The following is a 12,927-nucleotide window of genomic DNA, read 5'->3' on the forward strand; positions in this document are numbered from 1 at the left end:
AATAAAAACAGTTTATAATAGATTTCCTACATGTTAAGGTTATAATCCTTTATTCGTATTTCTAGAATGCAAGCCATTTTAGCATTTTTTTCAAAGGGACATAACCCACCAACACCTGACAACCTGGTTGGCTGTCCAATTGGGGAAAGGGAAAACAGTAAACATTTGTCTTGGAAACTTAAACTACCTTCACTTCTAAAAGTACCTGAATGGTTTGAAATAAGTTACTTTAAAAGTATCCAAGTTCTTATCACGGCTCTAAAAAATGTAATATTTTAATTTGAAGTCTACTGCTGTCCATTGCTCCAATTTGACAGTAAAAACTAATTTCTAGAAAGTTATTCCCTGTTGCTTAAAATTAAAAAAAAAAACAAACAAACAAACAAAGCGGAAGTCAGGAAAATAAAAAGAACTATATATTGAATTTTTTAGAAACATTTTGAAGAAGTCATGGTCAAGTTCAACAAATTCCAGCGACCAACAGAATTTGAGCCTAAACTTGGTCTTGTTAAACGAGAGTTAAGTAACATTGAGGAAAGATTACATTTACTGGATATACGAACAGATGATCCTGAAGCTCTACAGAACACACATGATCACTGTATGGTAAGTGAGGGTCTACAGAATACCCACGATCACTGTATGGTAAGTTAGGGTCTACAGAACACACACGATCACTGTATGGTAAGTGAGGGTCTACAGAAAACACATCGTCACTGTATGGTAAGTGGGGGTCTACAGTATAAACATAGTCTCTGAATGGTAAGTGGGGGGTCGACAGAATATATATGATCACTGTACGGTAAGTCAGGGTCTACAGAATACACATGATCACTGAATGGTAAGTGAGGGTCTACAGAATACATATGGTCTCTTAATGGTAAGTGGGGATCTACAGAATAAACATGGTCTCTGAATGGTAAGGGGGGTATCTACAGAATAAATATGGTCACACTATGGTAAATTGGGTAGGCAGATGATCACTGCACGGTAAGTTAGGGGTTTATGGAATACTCATGAACACTGTATGGTAAGTAGGGGTCTACAGAATATATATGGTGACTCTGTGGTAGTTTGGGTGTACAGATGATCACTGAATGTTAAGTGGGGTCTACAGAATAAACATAGTCTCTGAATGTTAAGTAGGGTCTACAGAATATATATGGTTACACTATGGTAAATTGGGTCTGCAGATGATCACTGTGTGGTAGAGAAATATGAAATATTTAAATTATTAGTGAGACAGAGCATCAGCAATGTCCAAAATCATTCTGTCGGAAGTGACATATTTCATACCTGTTAACCTTTTGAATGCTCAAGGAGGGAGATTTAGAGTGATGACCTTTTTCCACAAAAAAAAAGGATACTTTGGTAGAAATCTAAGTACAAAGATAGGACAAAGATATAAAATCTCTTTAATCTACTAAGGGTTTCTAATCAAAATTTGAGTAATTAATAAAACAAAATTATTAATTATTGGTTGATTGTTTCTCAATGATTATTATGTTACATAAACATTGTATTTATATCAATTTTATTAACCATTTAGAACATAACTTGTGCAATATTTCTGCTGAGAGGGAAATTTATTTTTTTTTGTGGGGGGTGGGGTGTAGGATCTGTGAAAGAGGGAGATTTTTGAGTCTCCCACCTGGGAGACATTCTCAAAGAAGGAGAATTACCCAAAGAGATGGAGAGTTAACAGGTATGATATTTCAGAAATGACATATGCAATTAGGAAGTGCTTAAACTTTTAACACAGACACACCACCTGTGTTATAGGAAGTGTCACATATTCCTGTGATAGCTCAGACCCTCATATGCATAGCCTACACTTGTACTAAAAACTCTTGGGATTGAACATCTTGTGTATCCTTTTGAGCACATTTTGGTATACTATATGTAAATGTATATTACAGAAATTTTATAAGACAATGAGTGACTTAAAGCCGGAAGTTGAGAGTGTGATAAAGACAGGACGACAGATTGTTGAGAAGAAACAAGTGGAATTTCCTGATAAGCTGGGAAAACAACTAGATGCCATCAAACAACAATATAATAAATTGGGCATTCAGGTAGGATGTACTTGTTGTTACTGGGAAAAACATGCAAAAGTAAAGTATCAAACTTGGTAATATAGAAGTCAGTGACTTATCTCCCCTTTATTGATTGGGAGCCTATTTAAATCATCCAAACGAAATTTGTTTTATTTTTTTATGTGAACATGAGACTTGTATAAGGTTGTCTAAAAATAATTATATGCTATTTATTTTGTACTTGAAAGGAATAACATGGGATGATTTGTCAGAAATAAATAAGGCATGGGATGGTACAGTCAAATCTTGTTAAGTCGAAGTCAAAGGGACCATGCAAAAATGTTCGAGTTATCCAAGGTTCAAGTAAGCCAAGGTCGAGGATAAACCGGAAATACTAGTAGTTTGTCAATGATTATTTCTGAATTTACATCATTTGATGTACTTGTACATGCACATGTACTTCACTTTACACGGTACTTCGTAATGTCTTGCGTTTCATATAGGAAGATATTTTTTGGCATGTTGTACATCATGTTTGAAATCAAAAACATCATAGTTAATAACATGCTGCTTTGTTTGATTCACGAAATATTGCTGATCGGACATTAAACTCCAACAAACAAACATTGTTTGATTCACGATCAGGAGTATCGTTTAACCATGTGCTTTACATTATTACGATAAAATTTCAAATTCACTAGCAAGATGAATGTAGTCGTTGAAATACTTTTACCTTTGTCTGTTTGATGTTTCATTAAATAGTCAGATACCATTACAATTCATCAGTATTTAAAAAAAAAAAATTATCAAAATATCCAATATCACTGTTAGTGTAAATTCCGATGTGTTATTAATAGAATTTCTTTCAACAACACGTGCAATTTTAAATTAATTAAATAAACAAATCAAACCATATGGAGTGTCAACAAATTAATTTTAAAAGCCACACTAATCGTTGTTAAAACACACTTCAATCATGGTTTGTAATAAAGCAATCAGTTTACCGACTTATTAGTTGACTTTGAGATATCAGGGTTAATTAACCTCAAAGTCCTATCAAGGGGACTGATTGATTACCTCGAGTTATCCGAGGTTTCAATTCATCCGACTTCGAATCATACAAGGTAAAATTATATTAGAGTAAGGGGATTTTTGCTTGGACTTTGTAATCAGTTCAAGTTATCCAAGATTTCGACTAATCCGAGTTTGACACATCGAAGTTCGACTGTATTTCAGAAAGAAATAAGACATGGGATGATATGTCAGAAAGAAATAAGGAAAAGACATCTGTTGAGAATTTGGAAAACTAGGTCAGAAATGAATAAGGCATGGGATGATATGTCAGAAATTAATAAGGAAAAGACTGGACTGAAAATTTGGAAACCTTTCATTAATTTGTGGGATTTAGTTTTGGAACTCCCATAGATAAGTTTCAATCAGTGATATTCACAAATAACTGATGTGTGCTTCCTGTTATCCAGATACCAGATATAGGGGAGTTAATTTTGAAGAATTTTTTTTCTTTTTTTAAACCATTTTACTCATTTGTTTTTCCAGGTGACAAAAGGAAAGAATAACCTAGACAAAGCTTTGAAGGTGGCCAAGAAACTTCACAAAGAGGTCAACTCTATTCAGAAATTTATTAATTCAGTAAATGATGAACTTGACTCAAGGGACAAAACTCCTGCAGCCAAAAACTCTGATGCAACTCTTATATATATTAAGGTTTGTATTTTTCATGCAGAAACCTCCTCAGCTATTAAGATAAAAAGTTGGGTTACTTTAAAATTATAATACATGAATACATCAGTCAACAGTTTAAAAGTTCAAACTTCAAGAGTTTTAATTACTAAATGATACATGAAAATGAAGCTTAAGAGAAACATAATAAAGACTTAAATTTGTATAAAAACCAAAGATATGTTTATGTGTATCAAATACTTACATACAAACCTTGACTGTAACTTGGCTGTTAAACTGTGTAATGTCTTTAAAGAGGAAAGGCTACACTGATTTCATCCATTTTAGCAGCTGTCTGTAATGAAATGTTTATTCTTATTTTTACAACTACTCTACACATACACTTTTGTATTCTAAGTGATGGATTTGTAGATAAAGATTGTATCATTTGATTAGATTCAGACACTGGATAGAAACTGACATATTACTATCTTGCTCACTGTATATAAATCTTAAGTAGGCTCAATTTGAATTGCTACTATAAGTGTTGTTTATGGTTTTAGTCTGTCCAGGAAGAGATATCTAAGAGTAAGTCTAAACTTCCAAACACCAGAGAGTTAGTAATTCAGCTCCAGGAGCTGGCAGAGGATGAGGAACTGTCTGATGCTAGACAAACTGTAGAAAATCTCTCAGAAAAATGGGCAGTTCTGGCAGAAAGATTGGAATACAAAAGAGAACAAATTCAGGTGGGAAAGTAGTCCATAAGCTGAAATAAACAGTGTACAATTTGAATGTCTAAAACATGAGTTGACTAAGTCTTGTCTGTTTATACTGCATTCTGTAACTATTCAGCAAAGAATTTTTGTTAAATACACTGATATAACCATGTATAACTTGATTGTTACATTTTATGACAAGATAATGATAAAAATCTTCTACAATTCTTGTCTTCATGCTTCAAGATTTCAATAAGTCGTCCACGACACATGATGAAAAAAATATTTCCAACATAGATTTAAACACTTTCCTTTTTCAAATATTGACTGTGAGAGCACTATTACATGGTGATTAGTTTTATAACTATAAATAAATTATTTCAATCTGACTGTGTTTTACATTTGTCATCAATTTTATGTTTTAGGTTGAAATATCAGCATTAGAAAAACTGTTCATTTCTTTCCAAACTACTATAATGAATGTGAAGGAATGGTTAAGTAAAGCTGAGAATACCATGGCAACTCAGGTTCAAGGGTCATCTGGTCAAATGTCAGATGGTCAAAAGGACCAGTTTAGGGTAGGTTGTAGAATAGTTTATTCAATGTGTTGTGAAAATATGAAACAAGATTTTTTTTTTTAATATGCATTCAGACGGAACAGTGTTATGGAAAAGGCAACCTTAACAGTTAATTAAGTATTGTGTTCTAATGTCTTCCCGGTGTTACAAACTACTACAAAACCAATAGTGGTAATTGTACAATCAGGATTTTATGTTTAAATTACCTCCCTTTATAGAGATTGCAGCTGGAGTCTAATGACCTAGGAAGTCAAGTGGATGAAGTTCGAGAAAAGGCTGTAAATATTATGAACCGTAGTGAGAGATACCAAAAAATGGTGGAACCAGAACTGACACATTTAAACCTAAGATGGGAAGATATCTCACAACAGATCAGGGTAAGGTCATTCAAAGTTAAATTTTTGGTATTTTATTCCACTAGCTACATTGTTTATATGTATGTGTCCCTGTTTCCTGTTTTAATTAACTTTTTGTTTCACTGGCCATTTTTTCATGAAAACCAATTAGGAAGAGAGGTATTTATATTTACCCTTTTATTGTGCCAAAAATGTGGTTATGGTGGATTTCACATTATTCACAGCCAGAAAAAATATTTAGGGAGATTTTTGTTTGATTTTTTTACTGATATGGCAATGCAATTGGTGATGAGGCCTTCTCACAAGAGAAAAGGAAGGGCCCAAGAAGCAAGACATTACTTTTGGTTGGCCTAATATGTGTTTGCCTGCCAATGCTAACAATAATCCACCTGTGAACCCATTTAATAATGTTTTATTAGTTTGACAACAATAGGATATAATTATGTAAAACAAAATTTTCTGATTTAAGCTTATTGTTGTTTTAAAAATCTCAAGGTCATCAAAATGATAAATTCATTACTCCAGTAGATCTTTTTATTTTTGGTTCTCACACCATTACCTTGGCAGTCAATGGAGAGGAAAGGCATTTTTTAACTAACTTTTTTATTGGCCTAAATGGTGTTTGCAATTATTTTAAATTCATAAAAATGATGAAGGTGGTGTGTTTTTTTTTTAATAGAAACTGATAAAGAGGTATTTTTAGATAAGATACAAAGAGATGACTCCGAGAACCCTTGATCAATCAATTTGAGTTAGTTTTCAGCATGTCAATTAAATATTGTGTGCTACCAAAACAATGTCACAATGTTGAGGCACAGTTAAACTAGACTTACTTAGTTAACCGTCCCAATAACTCGTTAAATACTCTTACTGTCCCAATAACTCAAACAATATTCTTACTGTCCCAATAACACATAAAATATTCTTACTGTCCCAATAATTTATAAAATATTCTTACTGCCCTAAAGACTTCAACAATATTCATACTGTCCCAATAATTCAAAAAATATTCTTACTGTCCCAATAACTCATAAAATATTCTTACTGTCCCAATAACTCATAAAATATTCTTACTGTCCCAAAAACTCATAAAATATTCGTAATGTCCAAATAATACAAAAATATTCTTACTGTACAAAAGACTGAAATAATATACTCACTATCCCAAAGCCTTAAATAATGTTCTCATTGACCCCAACAATATTCTTACTGTCCCAATAACACATAAAATATTCTTACTGTCCCAATAACTTATAAAATATTCTTACTGCCCTAAAGACTCCAACAATATTCATACTGTCCCAATAATTCAAAAAATATTCTTACTGTCCCAATAACTCATAAAATATTCTTACTGCCCCAATAACTCATAAAATATTCTTACTGTCCCAATAATACAAAAATATTCTTACTGTCCCAATAACTCATAAAATATTCTTACTGTCCCAAAGACTCCAACAATATTCTCACTATCTCAGACTCCAACAGTATTCTTACTGTCCCAGAGACTCCAACAATATTCTCACTATCCTAATGACTCAAACAATATTCACACTATCCCAAAGACTCAAATAATATATTCACTATCCCAAAGCCTAAATTAATATTCTCACTGCCCCCAAAGACTCCCAATAATATTCTCACTATCCCAAAGACTCAAACAATATTCTCACTATCCCAAAGACTCAAACAGTGTTCTCACTATCCCAAAGACTCCAACAATATTCTCACTGTTTCAAAGACCCCAACAATATCCTCACTATCCCAAAGACTCAAATAATGTTCTCACTACTGACTCAACTATCACAGGAGAACAAATCATTATGATTTTTTTTCAATTTAAAGAAAGTATGGGGAATTTTTCTTGTTAAAGGGTACCAGTATCTTTGTATATACTTGGTGAACTTTTTTTTTAACAGCCAAACTGTAGGTGTTTGTTGTATTACAGGAGAAACAAAAAGCAATGACTGTGATACCAGAAATAACAGAGATCAAACGTGTAACAGTAGCTCACATCTCATCTTCTCCTCTCCGTAACTCATCACCTGACCATAAATCCAGAACCTCTAATCAATCTCGCTCCTCCTTTGATCGTTCATCAGAATCACCAGAAAAAGCACCAACCCCACCCAGACGCACATCAGCATCACTTTCACCAAGAGGCTCTCTTACACCAACAACACCAACATCACCGCTTTCACCATCACGGATCACGATTTCACCATTAAAAGAACCATTCTGTGACATAACTGATGAAGAGTTCCAGGAATTCTATGACAAAGTGTTGAAAGATATTGTTGTGTTTGATCATGGAGTTGTAAACAAAGGACAACTTACAAAGTCAGAGGTCAAAGGAAGTCCACAAAGTTTTATACAGGTGAGTTGAAAGGTTGTTTAATGCAGAAGTTATAGGTGTAAGATACTTTTATGATGATGATTATTGTATAGAGCTTATATGTAGATAGAACGGAGCAAATTAAGTCACACTGTGACACTCTCAGCAGTTTTTTCCTCACTGCATTAGGCCAAAAAAAAAATCTCTTTGTAGGGTTACATTCCTCCCAAAAATTGGGTAGGTCGGTCGGCATTTTCATTTTTTTTTTTTTTTCTTTTTTTTTTCATTTTATTTTTTTCTCAACTAAAGTTGAGCCTATATTTGTAAAATAGCATCATGTTTAAGTCATGAAAGTGCATGGTTTTAAGTGGGAAGTTTAATTTTTAGGTCCCCTATTCAAATGCTATTGTGACCTGGTTTTTAACGTACTTCCAGTTTTACTGGAAATGATCCATATTATATTGGAAATTGGTGGAAATTACCAATTTTGTCAATTTGGGAGAAAAAATGTATTAGGGTCGGGAGAAAAAATTAGGGTCAGTTGGGAAACCCGAAACAGACGTATTTTTTTTTTGGCCTTAGGATTATTATTATACCCCTGCTCCAAAGGAGGGGAGAACTGTTTTACCCTTTGTCCATGTTTCCTTCCATAACATTTTTATTCCATTGCACTTTTTTCAGCAACTACTTATCACAACAGCTGGAAATTTTAACACATTATCCCTGTAGGTATGCAACATGGTGGGTTTCTTTTTCATTTAAAAAAATTGACAGCAGCTTCCTGTTTGCCTGGAACTTTGTTTATTTTCCTTATTTTGTTTATTTTTCTAATATTGTGATTGAAAGCGGGTATCACTAGTGAGCCATCACTTACGGTTTTCTTGTTTGATATTCATAAGTTTCCTGGGGGTATAAATGACATAGCTCAGCATATTCCATGTTTTCAATCAAAAGTTGTATCTTACAGATGTCAAAAAATCAGTTACAAAAGAAATATGTTTTTGTGTGATTACACAACCAAACAATATTTTACTCATCCTTGAGTACAGGAATTCTAGATGTTACTATAGATAAGAGTTTCTCAATCACTTATACATTTCAGAATATTGAGTTAGAAGAACAACAGTTACAATCTGAAGTTAGTACTGTGTCTGATAAAGGGAGACAACTCTCACACAGTATTGATCTATCTGATCATGATAAAGCTATCAGAATCTACAGACAGGTGGAAGATCTAAAGGTAAAGATTACAAACCTTTCAAAAAAATACAAGTACAAATAAAATGATCTAAAAGTACTGTACATTATGCATTTTATCATTTATCAATTTAGGAATCACAAAATCAGTCAACGTTTGATGGAAAGTAACTCTCAACCAGTGATTGATCATTCATCACCTTGTCTTTAATCAGTAATTATTTAGTCAAAGGCTAGGGTTTTTTTTTAATTAATCACCGGTGATTCAATAATCAGTCATTGATCTGTTGCCAAATAGTCATGAAATAGTTATTTATCAGTAACCAAGAAAACAGTTGTCAGTTTTGATCGGTCATCACCCAAATATCAATCAGTCATCAGGTTGTCAATAATCATTGTCAGTAATTGTTAGATCACCACCTGGTTTTTACTTAATCATCAGATTGTTAAAAGTAATTGTTAGGTCACCACCTGGTTTTTACTTAATCATCAGATTGTTAAAAGTAATTGTTAGGTCACCACCTGGTTTTTACTTAATCATCAGATTGTTAAAAGTAATTGTTAGGTCACCACCTGGTTTTTACTTAATCATCAGATTGTTAAAAGTAATTGCTCAATCAAGACCTAGTTAATCAGTCATCAGGTTGTCAATGTTCAGATACCAAGTCATCTACAAGCCACTTATCAATCAACTATCAATCACAATGCAATCCTGTTAGAGTAAACCATCAAATAGCTGACAAGATTGGTTCAAGGATTATGTCAAAGCTTGTATTTATGTCTCCCCTTCTCCAGAAGGGGACATATTGTTTTAGTGTGAATTCTTCTTCTCCTTGTTTTCATGAATGTCGTAGTTATTAACGTTTAGACCATTAACAAAATTGACTCTAACCTTTCATGTGATTGTTGGCAAAATGAATCTTAGTTTTGAACAGAATCAGTGATGTATAAATCATTAGGACTGTGATTTTGGACCAAACAATATTATGATTTTTAAATTGTTGTACAGACTAAATGGAACAGTGTGAAAACCAGTTCTGAGAACAAGAAACATACACTGCTCTCTGTTGCCCCAGAATGGAACCAGTTTAACAGGGATTTACAACAACTGTATGTTTGGTTAGATGGTGTTGATGAACAGCTGAAGTCACCTGACCTTGACCCTGAAACTGTAAAGGTAAAGGTCAATGATAGAAATTTAAAGCTATAACCTTCCTCCAAATAACTTATATTGTAATTTTATATATTATTCCATACTTTTATCATTTCAATATTATGTTTTGGAATTAACTGTGAAATGAATTGCTGTAGTTGCATTTATTTTCATTGGTTGCCTGAAAAATGTTCTGATACATATTTATAACCCAAGCAACAAAGTTGCGAAGGGAATAATGTTTTTGACCCGTACATCCGTCAGTCCATCTTCAGTTTTCCAGACTTTTTTTCTAAACGCTTGCAGATGTTGACATATGTTTTGGTATACAAGCTCACCATGATAAGTTATTGGTCAAGTATAACTTTCGTTCAGCTCTGATGATTTATACCGAACTTACGGTCCTTGAACTTAACAAAATTCAAAGAAATAACAGGACTTTTTTTCTATACACTTGCAGATATTGACATGATTTTTTATATATATAAGTTCACCATAATAAGTTGTAGGTCAAGTTTACATTTGTTTTGCTCGGATGATTTTTACCAAAATTATGGGCATTGAACTGAACAAAATTCACAGAAATAAGTTTCCAAGATTTTTTTTAAAAAACGCTTGCAGATATTGACATGATTTTTAGTATTTAAATTTACCATGATAAGTTACAGGACAAGGCTGTAGTTGGTTCCACTCCAATGATTTTTACCAAAATTATGGACCTTGAACTTAGCTAAATTCACAGAAATAACCGTTTTTCTGACTTTTTTTTCTAAACGCTTGCAGATTATGACATTTTTTTTTTTTGTTATATAAATTCACCATGATAAGTTATAGGTCAAGTATATGTTTGTTCCGCTACAATGATATTTACTTGGATTAACTAAAACTCAAAGAAATCGCAGTCTGGAGTTTTAAACTGCCATTAGTTAGAAGATAAAGGTCTAAAGCCTAAAAAACACTCTTATTCCTTTTTGCATCAGGATCCTTCTACATGTATTTCTTTAGTTTACTTTAGTATCCAACAATGGGAGCGTGCTCACTAAGGTTCTTTAATGTATCATGTTGTCCTTATTGTTGGTGTTGTTGTCAGTTTAAGTTCATTTATTTACAATAACTTTTTTACGGTTGGAGAAGAACATTAAAAACTTAATAGGTTTGCCCACATTTTTATTGCAATTATCACCATGATCAACGCTATTAGAAAACCAAAGTATTTTCATTGTCTTGTTTTTTTATGACACATTTTTCATGACTCTGACATTTGAAAGTGTTCATGTGACAAAAGAAATTTCAGTTCAAATGTGAATTACATCACTTTGGGAATCCTATGTGAAATTACATGTATATGATATATAGCTCTGTATATCAAATGCGAAATTCGATCAATATTATATATCATTTTGGGGATCAAATGTAAAGTTACATTCTATATAATATATCACTAAGGGGATGCAATGTTAAGTTTCATGTATATGATATATCACTTAGGGATTCAATGTGATCTTACATAGTATATATCACTTAGGGTATCCAATGTGAAGTTTTGTGTACATGGATATCATATATCACTAAGGGAATCCAATGTGAAGTTTCATGTACATGTATATGATATATCACTTAGGGGATCCAATGTGAAGTTTCATGTACATGGATATGATATATCACTTACGGAATCCAATGTGAAGTTTCATGTACATGGATATGATATATCACTAAGGGGATCCAGTGTGAAGTTACATGTATATGATATATCACTTAGGGGATCCAATGTAAAGTTTTATGTATATGGATATGATATATCACTTAGGGGATCCAATGTAAAGTTTCATGTACATGGATATGATATATCACTAAGGGGATCGAATGTGAAGTTTCATGTACATGGATATGATATATCACTAAGGGGATCGAATGTGAAGTTTCATGTACATGGATATGATATATCACTAAGGGGATCCAATGTGAAGTAACACTGTATATAATATATCCCTTTGGGGATCCAATGTGAAGTTTCATGTATCTGATATATCAGATCAAAAATCCTCTTCTATATCCATGATTACAAAAATGTACCAAATGCCACTTTTAAGACTATCTTTAAAGAGTAATTAAGGGAATGAAGATTCTAGCAGTAATCCACAGAATATAATCTGGATACAAAAACCAGACATAGAAAACAGACAAACACAACAAAGAATATAAAATAACCAAACTAATACATACAAAATAACAAAAGTAGAAGAGCACCTTGGACTCCACTAAAAACTTGGAGCATGTGCCAGGTGCACCGGTAGGGTAAGCTGCTTTTCTAGAAACACCTGCCGAAAAAAATGGATTAAAAATTGGAAAGATAGAAAAACTTTAGTTTCAGGATTTTTTTTTATATTAACAACAGAAAATTACTTATACTAAAAACACTGTTTGTGATTACATAACTTTAAAATCCCTCCTTTTCTTACTAATTAAATTAATTTCCTCCAATGTAGCAGTAACTTCATCTTCTGTGTTACCCATTAATACTTTTATTACTTTGGCTACTAATTACAACTTAAGAGTTTCTGGTCTTATTTCCCATCAAACAAATTATTCTGAGAATAGTAATCATTTATACTGGTCGTAAAAATATTCGGTACTTTCTACTCAGGTAGAGGAGTGTGTTGAGATTAAATGATGCTTTGGTAATTATCTGTTCTGGAAAAGGGGCTTTTATGTGCATGATCATGAGCAGACTTATGTGCACTTTATAAAAACAATTAATTTCAGAATTATGAAGTTATTTCAGTAATTAAAATTAGTACAGGGGTTCAAAGATATTTTTATCATTAAAATCAGAAATTCTCTGTAGAATGAGAGTTGAGTTATAGAGTTCATTTTTG

The 12,927-nt window shown here is 32.7% G+C and overlaps 1 protein-coding gene across 11 annotated transcripts in view; it reads left to right on the forward strand.

Moving 5' to 3' along the window:
• LOC148613135 (dystrophin-like) overlaps positions 1-12,927 on the forward strand; it is a 236,455-nt gene that overhangs the window by 119,596 nt on the left and 103,932 nt on the right. For all 11 annotated transcript variants that reach the window (XM_088586300.1, XM_088586311.1, XM_088586302.1 and 8 more), the window contains 9 exons: positions 433-606; positions 1,920-2,075; positions 3,594-3,761; positions 4,280-4,462; positions 4,858-5,010; positions 5,229-5,387; positions 7,315-7,743; positions 8,804-8,941; positions 9,908-10,075. In XM_088586300.1, coding sequence (XP_088442426.1) covers positions 433-606; positions 1,920-2,075; positions 3,594-3,761; positions 4,280-4,462; positions 4,858-5,010; positions 5,229-5,387; positions 7,315-7,743; positions 8,804-8,941; positions 9,908-10,075 — 1,728 coding nt within the window. The remainder of the gene's footprint in view (positions 1-432; positions 607-1,919; positions 2,076-3,593; positions 3,762-4,279; positions 4,463-4,857; positions 5,011-5,228; positions 5,388-7,314; positions 7,744-8,803; positions 8,942-9,907; positions 10,076-12,927) is intronic.

Source organism: Perna viridis, chromosome 6 (assembly GCF_037379345.1).
Source record: "Perna viridis isolate PV_CMFRI_1.1 ecotype Kerala chromosome 6, ASM3737934v1, whole genome shotgun sequence".
Classification (NCBI taxonomy): Eukaryota; Metazoa; Mollusca; class Bivalvia; order Mytilida; family Mytilidae; genus Perna; species Perna viridis.